The sequence below is a fragment of the Trachinotus anak genome, unplaced genomic scaffold, assembly GCF_046630095.1.
Source record: "Trachinotus anak isolate AG129_WGS33_773 ecotype Australia unplaced genomic scaffold, CSIRO_AGI_Tana_v1 ptg000025l, whole genome shotgun sequence".
Taxonomy (NCBI): domain Eukaryota; kingdom Metazoa; phylum Chordata; class Actinopteri; order Carangiformes; family Carangidae; genus Trachinotus; species Trachinotus anak.
In genome coordinates this window covers 8,817,052-8,828,320 of record NW_027273876.1, presented here as the reverse complement: position 1 = coordinate 8,828,320, position 11,269 = coordinate 8,817,052, and the positions used below count along the sequence as shown (strand labels likewise).

Here is an 11,269-nt window from a genome sequence, read left to right as displayed (position 1 = left end):
CTACACAGTGTTATTTACCGTTTGGTGGAGTAGCATTTGATACCATTTACCACAGCAGCATATACAGTCATATGCACTTTAATACTGGAATAATAGCAACACATGTTAACTTGAGAGACACTAGCCCCACCCACATGCACAATAATGAAGTTGTGTGCATACATTTTTATATGCTTAAAAATGTACAGCAGTTGTATATTTTAAATGTCTTACTATACTGTTACTCACAGTCTGTTTATACAGCAGCCTCCACTAATGGGTAGCCACAGCAGCCTATATTAATAAACATTTATATCTGCTTACAGCAGCTTACAGACTATTACAGTGTGTTATAAACATTCATTAGCTGCTAGATGGAGGTAAAGAAAAATGTTACAGAGGTACTTATTCATCTGGGGGGCTTTCATTTTACTTAACTGATATTTTTAATAATTTGTGATAGTTTTTATTTCTCTCTCTCTCTCTGTAAATATTAGTGATACACTCATTTGGGATCTTGTGTGTGTGTGTAATTCATTCTCAGGTCCCTCTTTGAAAAGACTTCTTGATTTCAAAGAAACCTGTTGAAAAAAACAAAACATATATACTTACATAATACACATAAAAACAATACACTGATAATATACTTTTAATACATAAAAAAATGGATGATAAAGACTTTACATAAGAAACAACTTAACTATAAAATTTAAGACTTCTTTTTTAAATATCAGTTTAGTTCACATGTAACAAACACAGATGCTGCAGTGTGCAGACTGTGCATCCATCCATATAATGTATCAAGTGATAATATGAAATTAAATCTGAGTAACTGATTGGCCGGTTCATGTGTTTGTACATGAGAAGATGTGTGCGTTTATACTGCAGTGTCACACTTCTGTTAAATGGTGAGAAATAATGTTCACAGATCTCCATCCAATTTGTTCCCATCACATCGTTGTGCTGTTTGTAAATGAAAAAAGATGCATGACATATGAGCCACGCTGCCTTCATGGATGACTGGTTGCAGTGTTGAATTGTGGGTTTGGGGCTTTGTTACCATCTGTCATTGAGCTATGTTTAGGACTCATCTAACATGGTGGATGGGTGGATTTGATGAATATGACATCTGACCATTAATGATGGTGATTTTATTGCTGGAGAACAGCCTGATTTACAGAAGACATATAATGACACTGTTGGCTCGATTTAGTCGATTTGTTTTAAAATGCTGATTAAATAGTTAGACCCCGTTTTATTTCATGCTCTGTGCTCCATGGCTTCATTACAGCGATCACAAAAGCAGTGGAAACGTCCCACATCTGGTGTCGTCGTAAATCTTTGTTTAGCCAGCTCCTCACTGATATCAGTGGCTCGTTTGTCTTCGTTAATGAAGCAATAATACATGACCTCATGATTGAGAGGATTCAGCGTGTTTTGATGATCCCAAGAGATATTGCATCTGAACACACACACACACACACACACGCGCACACACACACATACATACACACACTGTACATACTGTAGCTACAGCACCAAGGCTTGTAAGTGTTTGTAGCTTCTTAGCACCCTAAGTTAATTGGATAAAAACATGTTTAGGATTTAGTTCTACATCTTTGCAAAACCCAGGGTCAGCTTCATGCCAAGACAGAAAACCACAAAGCTGAGGTTATAAACAAAAGGAAATGTTAGACTTTTCGATGACTGTCCACAATAAAACTGAATATATGTACTTTTTATATGTGTTTTTGTTTGCCACAGCCTCAGGAACAAATTATGGATCAATTAAATAAATTAATAATATATATTTGATTTAAAAAAAACAACCCACAGTAACCTCACACAAGCCCACAGTCTGCTGCACAGCCAAACTAAAAAAAAAACAAACAAAAAAAAAAAACCTGAATTAAAAATTACTGATAAAATCCTCTTATTATAACTTAAAACGCAGTGACCAATGTATGCATTATAGTAAATGTGTATTTGGAAATAAAATAAATGGAAAAAAGAGACGTTCTCAGAGCTGTCTGAGGCTTTAAAAATGCTATCCGGGTATGAACAGGCTTCATGAAACGTTTGGCTCTCCACAAAATAAATCGATGGCAATACTGACGAAGCTGCTCTCATTGATTTTCCACGTCCATCACTCTGTCAAATCACACTGCAGGGGCAGCTCTCTAACCCGTCTGAGTAAAGCAGAATTCAAATAACTTTTGCAAAACTAGTAGTCGGTTCAGCAGCAAGATTAAAATCCACCATTACTGCTTGATGTTTTTTTTTTTTTTTTTTTTTTTTAAGTTCTGCAGAAAAAGAGCTTTTAGATGCACAGCAGGAAAACAAAACCCATTATTCTCTCCCGTGTAAAATAATGCACATTGAGGCTTTTCAAAGTTATATTATAATTATTTTTTATTTTAGTCACGCTTGAAGCTATCGCAAATAAATACAATGATCCCCACATGGATCCAGTCCCTGCATGAAGTACAATATAAAACTCATTGGGCCTAAATCTCCTTTATAAATGTATAATTCTTTGTTTCTACTGGTATCCTAAGGCCGAGGCTGTTGTCAGTCTTTGTCCATACAAGGCGTACGGGGAGTAGTAAGGCCCGGTGGCCGCAGGCACCGGCACCGGGGCCCCGGGAGTGGGCAGGGGGCTCTTTGAGTAAGGGTGATAGCGGCTGCTCAGTCCGAGAGGGTGATGTGGGCCCCTGAGGGCCAGCGTGTTGGGGCTGCCCGGGCTGCCATTAGGAGGCATATGCATGTGACAAGCCATAGCAGCGGCGGCAGCGGCGTTGGCGAGAGAAGATGACCCCGCGTACCCAGATATCAACTTCTCCGTCCCGGCAAAGGCCGTGTGAGTCCGCAAGTGGCTGAGGAGCTCCTCGGAGGAGGAGAAGCGCTTATCGCAAGGTCCGTTTGCAGACACCCAGTTACAGACGTGCGGGAGGGGGTCATTGGGCAGCATGAAGCCGTAGGGGTATAAGGGGTGTCCGCTGAACGACGGGGTCGTGGAGTGCACGCCGTGTAACGGGTGCGTCGGGTACATGAGCGGGTATCCGGACTTGAGCGCGGTGGCAGCCGCAGCAGCAGCCGCAGAGTCATGTGCGCAGTTCGCGCTGGCCGCACCGGACAAATGGCTTGTGCAGTGGTAGCTCAGGCAGTAGGGGTCCCGACAAAGGCTAGCAGACATTAGAGACGGCGGGGACGCTCCAGCCAAGGGACTCGTTCCTGCTTTACTGCATCCCAGTGAGCTGGCAGCAGCGAACTGTGCGCTTAACAGCTGGCTGCTAGATTTGGTGGGGTCAAGGGTCATTCCATGAGGGAGGAACGGTTGCGGGTAACCTGCATAGGCACCCGCTAAACTTCCAGGGTAGGAAATACCAGCAGGTGGCAAGGGGAAAACTGTGTGACCGGGCTTGTAGGGGGAAACGGGGGCCACCAGTCCGGAGCCGAGGACGGAGGAGGAGGATGAGGTTACAGATAGTGAGTCTGATGTAACAGTCTTGGATCCAGATGTGTTCTCCTGGTGTTGGTTGCCGTCAGAGGTAATTCCACTTATCCTATGGTTTCCATTACTCTCAGTCGTACTGCATTTATTGCTATCAGACTCCTTCTTCTCCTCCTTGTCCCCCGCTTTGCCTTCAGGCGGCAGTGGAGAGACTGAGGTGCAGGAGCTGGGGCTGCCTGTCCTGGGGGTGAACGGCTGGCAGGTGGCGCTAGGAACTCGGAAACTGGTTTTATCTCCACTGAGGCTGCTGCTCGAGTCCTTCTTCTCTGAGGCTTTGGAGTAAGGTTTGAAGCTAGATTTGTCGTCGGCTCCGATGTCGCTCATTTTCAGCGGTCCGGATTTGGTCTCCTTGTCACTAGATCCGTTTGAGGTCACAGAGGACAGTTTGGAGGAGGACGGCGGGTCCGGTTTGCCGATCTGAGAGCACGTTTGGGCCAAAAGAGCCAGCGGACTTTTCTTGGCATCCAGCTGTGAAACAAGACAAAATCAAATTAATGAAATTCATAAAACACTTGTAGAAATGATGCTTGTGCTGAACACGCACATATGACCGCTGCGCTTATTTGCGCATAAACTTATCACGGGATCAAACTCAACAACTCAGCATAATAAAGAAGAGACGTCCACACACACACACACACACACACACACACACACACACACACAACTGATTTACCTGCGATACAAGACAAGATTGTACAACTGCTACACGTCCAAAATGACAACAAGCATGACAACATCCATTCCCCACAAAAGGGTTACTGATATTTAAAGTGACTCCATATTTATAAATTCAATGCAGAGAAGAAGAAATTGACAAGAATTTGAGAAATCAACTCGGAATCAGGTTTTTAAAAAAAAATCACACTAAGAGTATTCAGAGGTATTCTTCACACGGTCTGAATAAAACCTTCAGCTACTTTGTCCACAGACTTCATCCAGTGGTGGCTCTGGTGTCCAGTGGTTTCAGAGTGAAACACTGTGCGCAAACGTTTTCACAAAAGCCGCCGTGGTGCTTACCTCGATGGGGCTGATCGGGGTGGACGGTAAAGGCTGGAGGTATTCCGGGTGTAAAATGTGTCCCGCCCGTGCCGTGAGCATTTTCAAAACCTTTATGGGAAGACGACCGGCTTGGCGAGAAGGGTCTGCGGGAGAGACGGAGTTGTGGACGGATAGCTGGCTGATCTTCACTGCGCCCCTCTCTCCCGAGGAGCCGCTCTCCCAAGCTGGATTCGTGCTATTTCTCAGGACAGAGACCGTGGGCGATGTGATCATGACCCAATTCTCGTGGAAATGGTTGAGAAATACATGTGTAGGGTAAAAGAAAGCCAAACACTCAGGACGTCAGACGGTCAAAAAGCCTCCGCCGCGGATCAAAGAACCAATGTTAAATCCTCAAAAGAGACGCGGGAGTGTGTGTGGGCAGAATCCGTGCGCTTCACAGCCGCATTGCTTCATCCCCGGCGTCGCTCTGACAGGAGTGTGGCTGCGGGTCCGAGAGCAGACTCGGTTTACTTGGGCAGGGGGGGGGGGGGATCACTCCGCCTCCTTGCGAGCAGCATCTGAATTAGTCCGCAGATCACAGCCTTTTGCCGCCTCCCAATCAAAGAGAGATCCCGAGGTGATCGCAGGGCTGAGGCAATGTGACGTTTCCCCCTCACACGGGTGTCTATTTCATATCTCACCCACTCCGAGCGCTTTTAATTTTGAGTTGTTTGTTTTTTTGTTTTTTTTTTTATATGCGTCTCTGCGTAATTGGTGCTTTGGCGCATGCGCCGCCCCTGCGTCCTGTGTGGTTTGGGGGAGGTAGGTGGACCAGGATAACCAGGGGATGAAGATGACCAAAACTTATTTCTATATCACGTCAGCACAAGATGCAATTTTTAATTAACGCAAATTCATCTCAGACAGCGGAGTCCGAAAAAGCATTTATTGTAGGACACTGGACAAATTTACACCTCTGCTATATTTACACTCCTTGTTCTAACTGCAAGTAAGTGCATCTGAGCTCATTTTCATTTGGGTAAATGGACTGCAGATAGGTCAAGCCCAGAGTCTCTTTCCCTTACAATAAATTTATTTGAAGAACAACTGGCTGAGGGCGTTTCTGGTCACACATTCACAGCTTGCACAGATATGCATCGCCTTGTTTCACATTTTCTGCGACTTTCTCCACTCTGTCACGCAGCCTGTCATCTGTCAGTTCCCTGTCCTACACGCCAGTTATCTGTCAGCTGTCTGCACAATTTTTTATTTTTTTTATTTTTTGCCTCTTCTCAGTCAGATTCAGGTCAACTACTATACAGTGAACCCCATGTGAAGTGGAGAGAAGAAGTGATGTGTGTCTCCCTCTCACTCCTCCATCATCATTTAGGCCTGTTTTAGTCTGTCTGCTCTGGTCCAGCTCAAAACTGTGATTTGTTTAATTGGAGATCAACAGCCTTTTCTTTTCTTTCTTCTATTTCCTTTTTTTTTTCAATCTTTTTTTTTTTTTTTTTTTTTTATAGATTAAAAATATTCCTCCACATTTCCGCCACATTCAAGCCAAAAAAAAAAATCCTCCTTTTTTATTCCAAGAGTGCTTAAAAAAGCCTCTTGTGGCTGCTATTAATCATTAAAGCTTCCACATTTCTTCCCATCGAAATAGACCCACTTATCTTATTACTCAATAGCCTATAAATGTCTTGCTGATCAGGCGAAAGTTAAACATATGCAAGTGTTTTTTGATTGATAACAGGGGTGCTGTTTTCGGCAACGGCTGTCAGGCTCTGACACAGCGCTTTGAGTTATTAGGGCAGAGAAGGGCGACCATAAATTTCCACCGTCAGGCAAAAACTCCTTTATTGTGGACGTGATGGATGGCTCGCCGCGGCAGGCACCAAATTCTCGGCTTTATCCTTAAATGGCTGCACTTTTTTTTTTTTTTTTTTTTTTTTTTTGTTCATCGCCGTAATTCATTACTTTTAAACAGAAAGCTTGAAATCTCCCGCAAGTATTTTCACACAAGGACACGTTTATGAATCACCCAGAGTCCGTGTTTACAAGCAGGGCTGGGTACCTCAGGTCGGTGATTATACAGAAAACAGGCTTCTATCTGGATATTACATTTAAAGATTAAGGATGAATATTGTCATTAAAGGATTAAGCAGTGTGTGTGTTTTTTTTCTTTTAAAGGTCCCTTAGATCTCATATGTTGTCATGAATTCAGGAAAAAGACGCCTCAACTTAAAACTTTTGTGAATAAAAAATTAGGGTAAACCTGACTTAAGGTTCACTCAATAATTTTAGCAACACACAAAGTTTCCTTATTAAGCAAAATCTATGGGCAGTTTGTTACCAATGTCCAAAATGTAACCTTTTCATCCCCTAGAAATTATATTTATATAATTAACAACTTTGTTCATTAGACACACTTTCAGTAATGACCTTTAAAAGACTTTTTCTATTTTATTTTATTTTTTGTACAGAGTTGTACTGCCTGCTACTGACTCTCTTTATCTTTACCCTTGATACTGGATAAAGGAAACACAAAATGATAACAAAACACCTCACAGCTCGGCAAAAACTTTGAATTTAGTTCTCAAAAGGACAAAGTTATATTTTTTGTTTGTTTCGTTTTCTTTGAATTTATTCAGGTCTTATAAAATCTCAATGAGCTAAGTGGGTGGGTGAGATTATCATCCACCTGCCTCCAGCACTTTTTTTTTTTCTAGTTAGTTTAAGTGTTAGTCTTGATGTTATGTACTGTGGTGCTCATCTGTGCAGGAACAACGGCTTACATGTGTGTTAAAGACAACTTCACAATTTATCACTGGAGTTGATTAAAAATTGAAAATAATGGCAGTTAAAGTCACAGTGACAGGAGCTGCTTTTATTACTGTATTGTATAATATATGATTGTATGATGTGTATTGTATTATATATAGTTGTAGCCCGGTGGTTAATCTGCACTACAGGGTCATCAAACAAACATATGCATTTGATAGTATCACTTCGTTTGGTTTTAAATCAGTCTCCTGAACTCTTGGCAGTGTTTGTTCTATGAAATTATAACTGACCTCATAATGAAGTGTAAAAGTGATATTTTGTGTGAAATCTACTTTTCTTTACCAGACACGCCTGAGGTTGCATGCCAGCGGTGGCACACTTATCCGTGCAGCACAAGGGTAAGTCACTGCTCTGGTCTTATTATTCTGCTCTCTTTAGACTTGCACATGTACATTAAAAACATCACAAAGGACCTGTAACTGAGACTATTAGAATAACGACAAAAACTCAGGTGCAATAGCCCTTGACATATAGCTTTCAAAAAAAGGATATGGTCGATAAATGCGACATTATAATGTCAGGCAAATGGAATAAGAAATTCCCTCGACATGACATGAAAATTCACCTTGTGGCAGGCGGCGCAGGGCGCGCCACGTCAGCAGCCAGACAGGCCGACTGGATCTGACAGGTAAAAAGGGGAGATGATGGTTAGAAGGTGCTATTGTTTCATGCCGCTTTCTTGACCTGTCAGGTCCTGGCGCAGAGGCCTGGATCGAGGACCTCCTTGTCACATGAAAACAGTCTTAAAAGGCCGTTATCCAGACTATGGTGATTGCTCCTGTTTAATTGATTTGCTTTGCACTGAGGCCTGTCACATTAATAATGGTTAAGTACAGTCCCAGTGTGTCACACAGAGTGGTGCGTCTATCGGGAAATTAACAGCCTTAACTAACTGCTGTCTGTGAAGCAAGAACTGTGGGATTATATGAGATGCAGCAGTTTCATGCTTAGGCTGAAACTAAAGTATTTGTAATATAACTGCTCTCTGTCGATGTGCAGCAGCTGTTCTTTTCTTCGTTTTGACCTCTTCATTTGAGTAGCTATAAATATATATAATATATGGCTATATTATATCCCCTTCTCATTATGAACTACCATCCAGACTAAAACAGAGAGCTACACTGACAAGTAAATGGTGTTGAGTGAATAAGAGTCGGATTACGCTCTCCACCACTTTACAGGAGCCTTTGACAGGTTGCAGTAGACATTAAGTCTTTGATATTTCCATGACTGACTGACAGTTTAAAATTGCTCCCATCACCTTGATAGCATGGTAATGCACCTTGCACGTGGACTGTCTTTAAAGTGCAGGAAATTAGACTCCAAGTTGAGAGTCGCCTTTCAAGCAAATATGACAAGAAAATAGACTGCTTTTCTTCAGCACCCAGAGAAGGAAAAAAGACCCCACAAAAGCTGGCACAGAATAAGAGGTTATAGGAGAATGTGTCAGGAAGTATTACGGATATTGTGTGTTTAAGACAGGACATTTCAGAAGTCATACTCCTTCCCCTTGACTACACCCAAGATATTTTTCTGCCCCCCCTCCCTCACCTATCTGTGTCAAATACTGTAGCATTGACTTCATTTGCAAGAGCTCAACTCGGAGCTGACACGAAGAACTTACACTATCTCGCCGGAAGTCAGACGACAGGAGCGCAGCATGACAGAGAGAGTTAGAAGAGTTGAGGTGCTGCCAAGATCACGGCGGTGAAGGGTCTTTTTCACTTTGTCTCCTCAATTAGTTAAAGCTGGTCAGGACTAGGAAGTAAAGCCTATGGAGATTATATGCTGTCGTCCACTTGCCATCAGGTAAGTGAGGATCCTGGCAGGGCTGCAGTCATGCTGTAGAGAAGAGTTAGCTTCACTTACTCTCCCTGTTAGCACTGGAGCCAGCGGCTCAGCTCATCCTGACAGCTGCCATATTACTGGTTGAGAACTTTGTGAAAACTTCAAGAAGCTCCTGTAAGACCTGCTGTACTGTACTTGTCTAGTAGCTTTAGGAAAACAAGGAGTGCAGTCATCATGACATGTAAATGTGGAACGTGACTTGAGTTTGTTCATTTTGATTATCACTGGGGTTACACGTAGTGATTATTTAAACAAATCTTATTAATTCATTTTATTAATTTATTAGTTGTTTGTCATAAAATTCTGAAAAATGTATCCCTAGAGCCCAGAGTGACATCTTTAAATTGTCCAACTGTTCCACACCCAAAGATCTTCAGTTTGTGAGGATAAGGAGCAGGAAAAAAAACAACAAATCCTTAAATGAGACAGTTTGGCATTTTTTGCTTGATAAATGATCCATTATGAAAATGGTTGCTGATTAAATGTATTAATCGACTCATTATTTCAACCCTCTCACTTGCTTTTTACATTGAATCTCAAACGAGTTAAAAATACACCACAACCAGTGCATTTGTTTGTCAATGCAAAAGCAACATTCCCCACAACTGTACACAGGCGGCACTTGATGCCGATCCCTCACATTTACTTGTCGAGATTTAATTTATGGAGCCTAAGCCGGGGTGAAAATGTACAGGTAGCGTGTTATGACACTGGAAGCACTGTGCAGGTCGGGATGAATGTCTGTGATGGGCAGATTATTCAGACTAAAGTAGGCCTAAAGAATGATCTTGTCACATTTCACAGGCAGGATTAGGGATACACAGGAGGAGCGCTTCAGTCTGGAATTAACGTCATGTGGTCGGCTGGAGACAAGCATGCAAGGTATTCGCCGAGACAGGCTTGGACACTTACTGCTCCATTTGTCTACTTAGTGATCAAATACCGAGGTTGATGGTTATTTCGCTGTCGTTTGTGGTTTATGTGATATGCATTCATCTCCAAGTTGTGAAATTGTCTGAATTTCAGAGATCAGAACACCCTGTGGACATCCAGAACCAGGTTCTTTTTTATCCATTTTTATCCATATATTACATGCCATTATACATATAAATTTACACAAAAACGTATCAGATACAACACATGATGCCCTCACAAAGTATAGCCCACAGCAGCACCTACTATATTTGTGGCTTTGCATTTTAAATGGAAGGGAGTGTGAGTGTCTCCAGGCTATCAGAATGAGCTATTACCACGATGATTGAAGAGTGAGGGAGCAAGTGAGCTAAAAGACAAAGTAGAAGAGGCCTGACAAATGAAATCAAACTTCATAAGACCTGCCAGTGGTGTCAGTTGTTATCCATATCTCAAGCGCATTATGGTACTGCAACGCAGCATACTGCCTTCTCATCTGTCGGCTCAAATTCATCACATTCTCGACTGTTTCTTTTAAGTCACAAGTGTCAGTGTGAAGAGGAGTCTTAATTGACAACTGAGTGGCACAGACGTGGACCGCTGCCTTTATTTTGGTGCCAAGAAGGGTTGTGTTGTTTTGATGAGCTATTATTGGCAGAAGCCAGTAGCAGATAGCAGCCGGCCTGGATATGGGAAGTGACATCAGACAGAGAGGAGCTTGTCATTGTCTTCAGGCGAGTTCAATCTAGCTGTAAGTTAGGAACAGCCTGTTGAAATGTCACTCAAAAGACTTTCTTATCTCTCAAGAGGAGAAATTGGGGTTGATTTGGTGAAATTTCATCTGAAATTATTTAGACGTTTGGCATCCGTTTTTCTGAATAGCTAAAACAGGTTGGCATGGCTTCAAGAAGATTCTTTCTGCTAAATTAGACTTATTATGTTGAACACAGAAAGCTATCATCAGCCTCCAGTCTTCACATGCAGCACATTTAAGACCTGTAACCTAAATTTGCTGCAGTGTTTCTCAACATATTATGTATTTGTCAAATTTCACTGGAAGACTAATTTTCTATCATAGCATGCGGTAAAAGTAAACATAATTAGAGGCATGTCAAAAAAACTCCACATTTCCTTACTTACCTACACTGGTACCAAGCCATGCACATAGTTTTAATGTCTGTGTTTTCA

At 42.2% G+C, this 11,269-nt stretch overlaps 1 protein-coding gene across 1 annotated transcript; it reads right to left on the bottom strand.

The window, feature by feature from the left end:
• Window positions 1–2,373: 2,373 nt before the first annotated feature.
• LOC139608956 (zinc finger protein 503-like) lies at window positions 2,374–5,189 on the bottom strand. The gene is made up of 2 exons (XM_071463126.1): window positions 4,514–5,189; window positions 2,374–3,961 (listed from the first exon to the last, which is right to left on the bottom strand). Exons 1-2 carry the CDS (start codon window positions 4,766–4,768, stop codon window positions 2,522–2,524), a joined length of 1,695 nt encoding a protein of 564 aa, XP_071319227.1. The 5' UTR covers window positions 4,769–5,189; the 3' UTR covers window positions 2,374–2,521.
• Between the last annotated feature and the right edge of the window lie 6,080 nt (window positions 5,190–11,269).

Coding starts and splice junctions, on each gene's coding strand:
- LOC139608956 (XM_071463126.1), bottom strand. CDS start 4,768: ATGATCACATCGCCCACGGTCTCTGTCCTGAGAAATAGCACGAATCCA. Junction 3,962..4,513: donor CCCCGATCAGCCCCATCGAG/GTAAGCACCACG, acceptor CTTGTTTCACAG/CTGGATGCCAAGAAAAGTCC.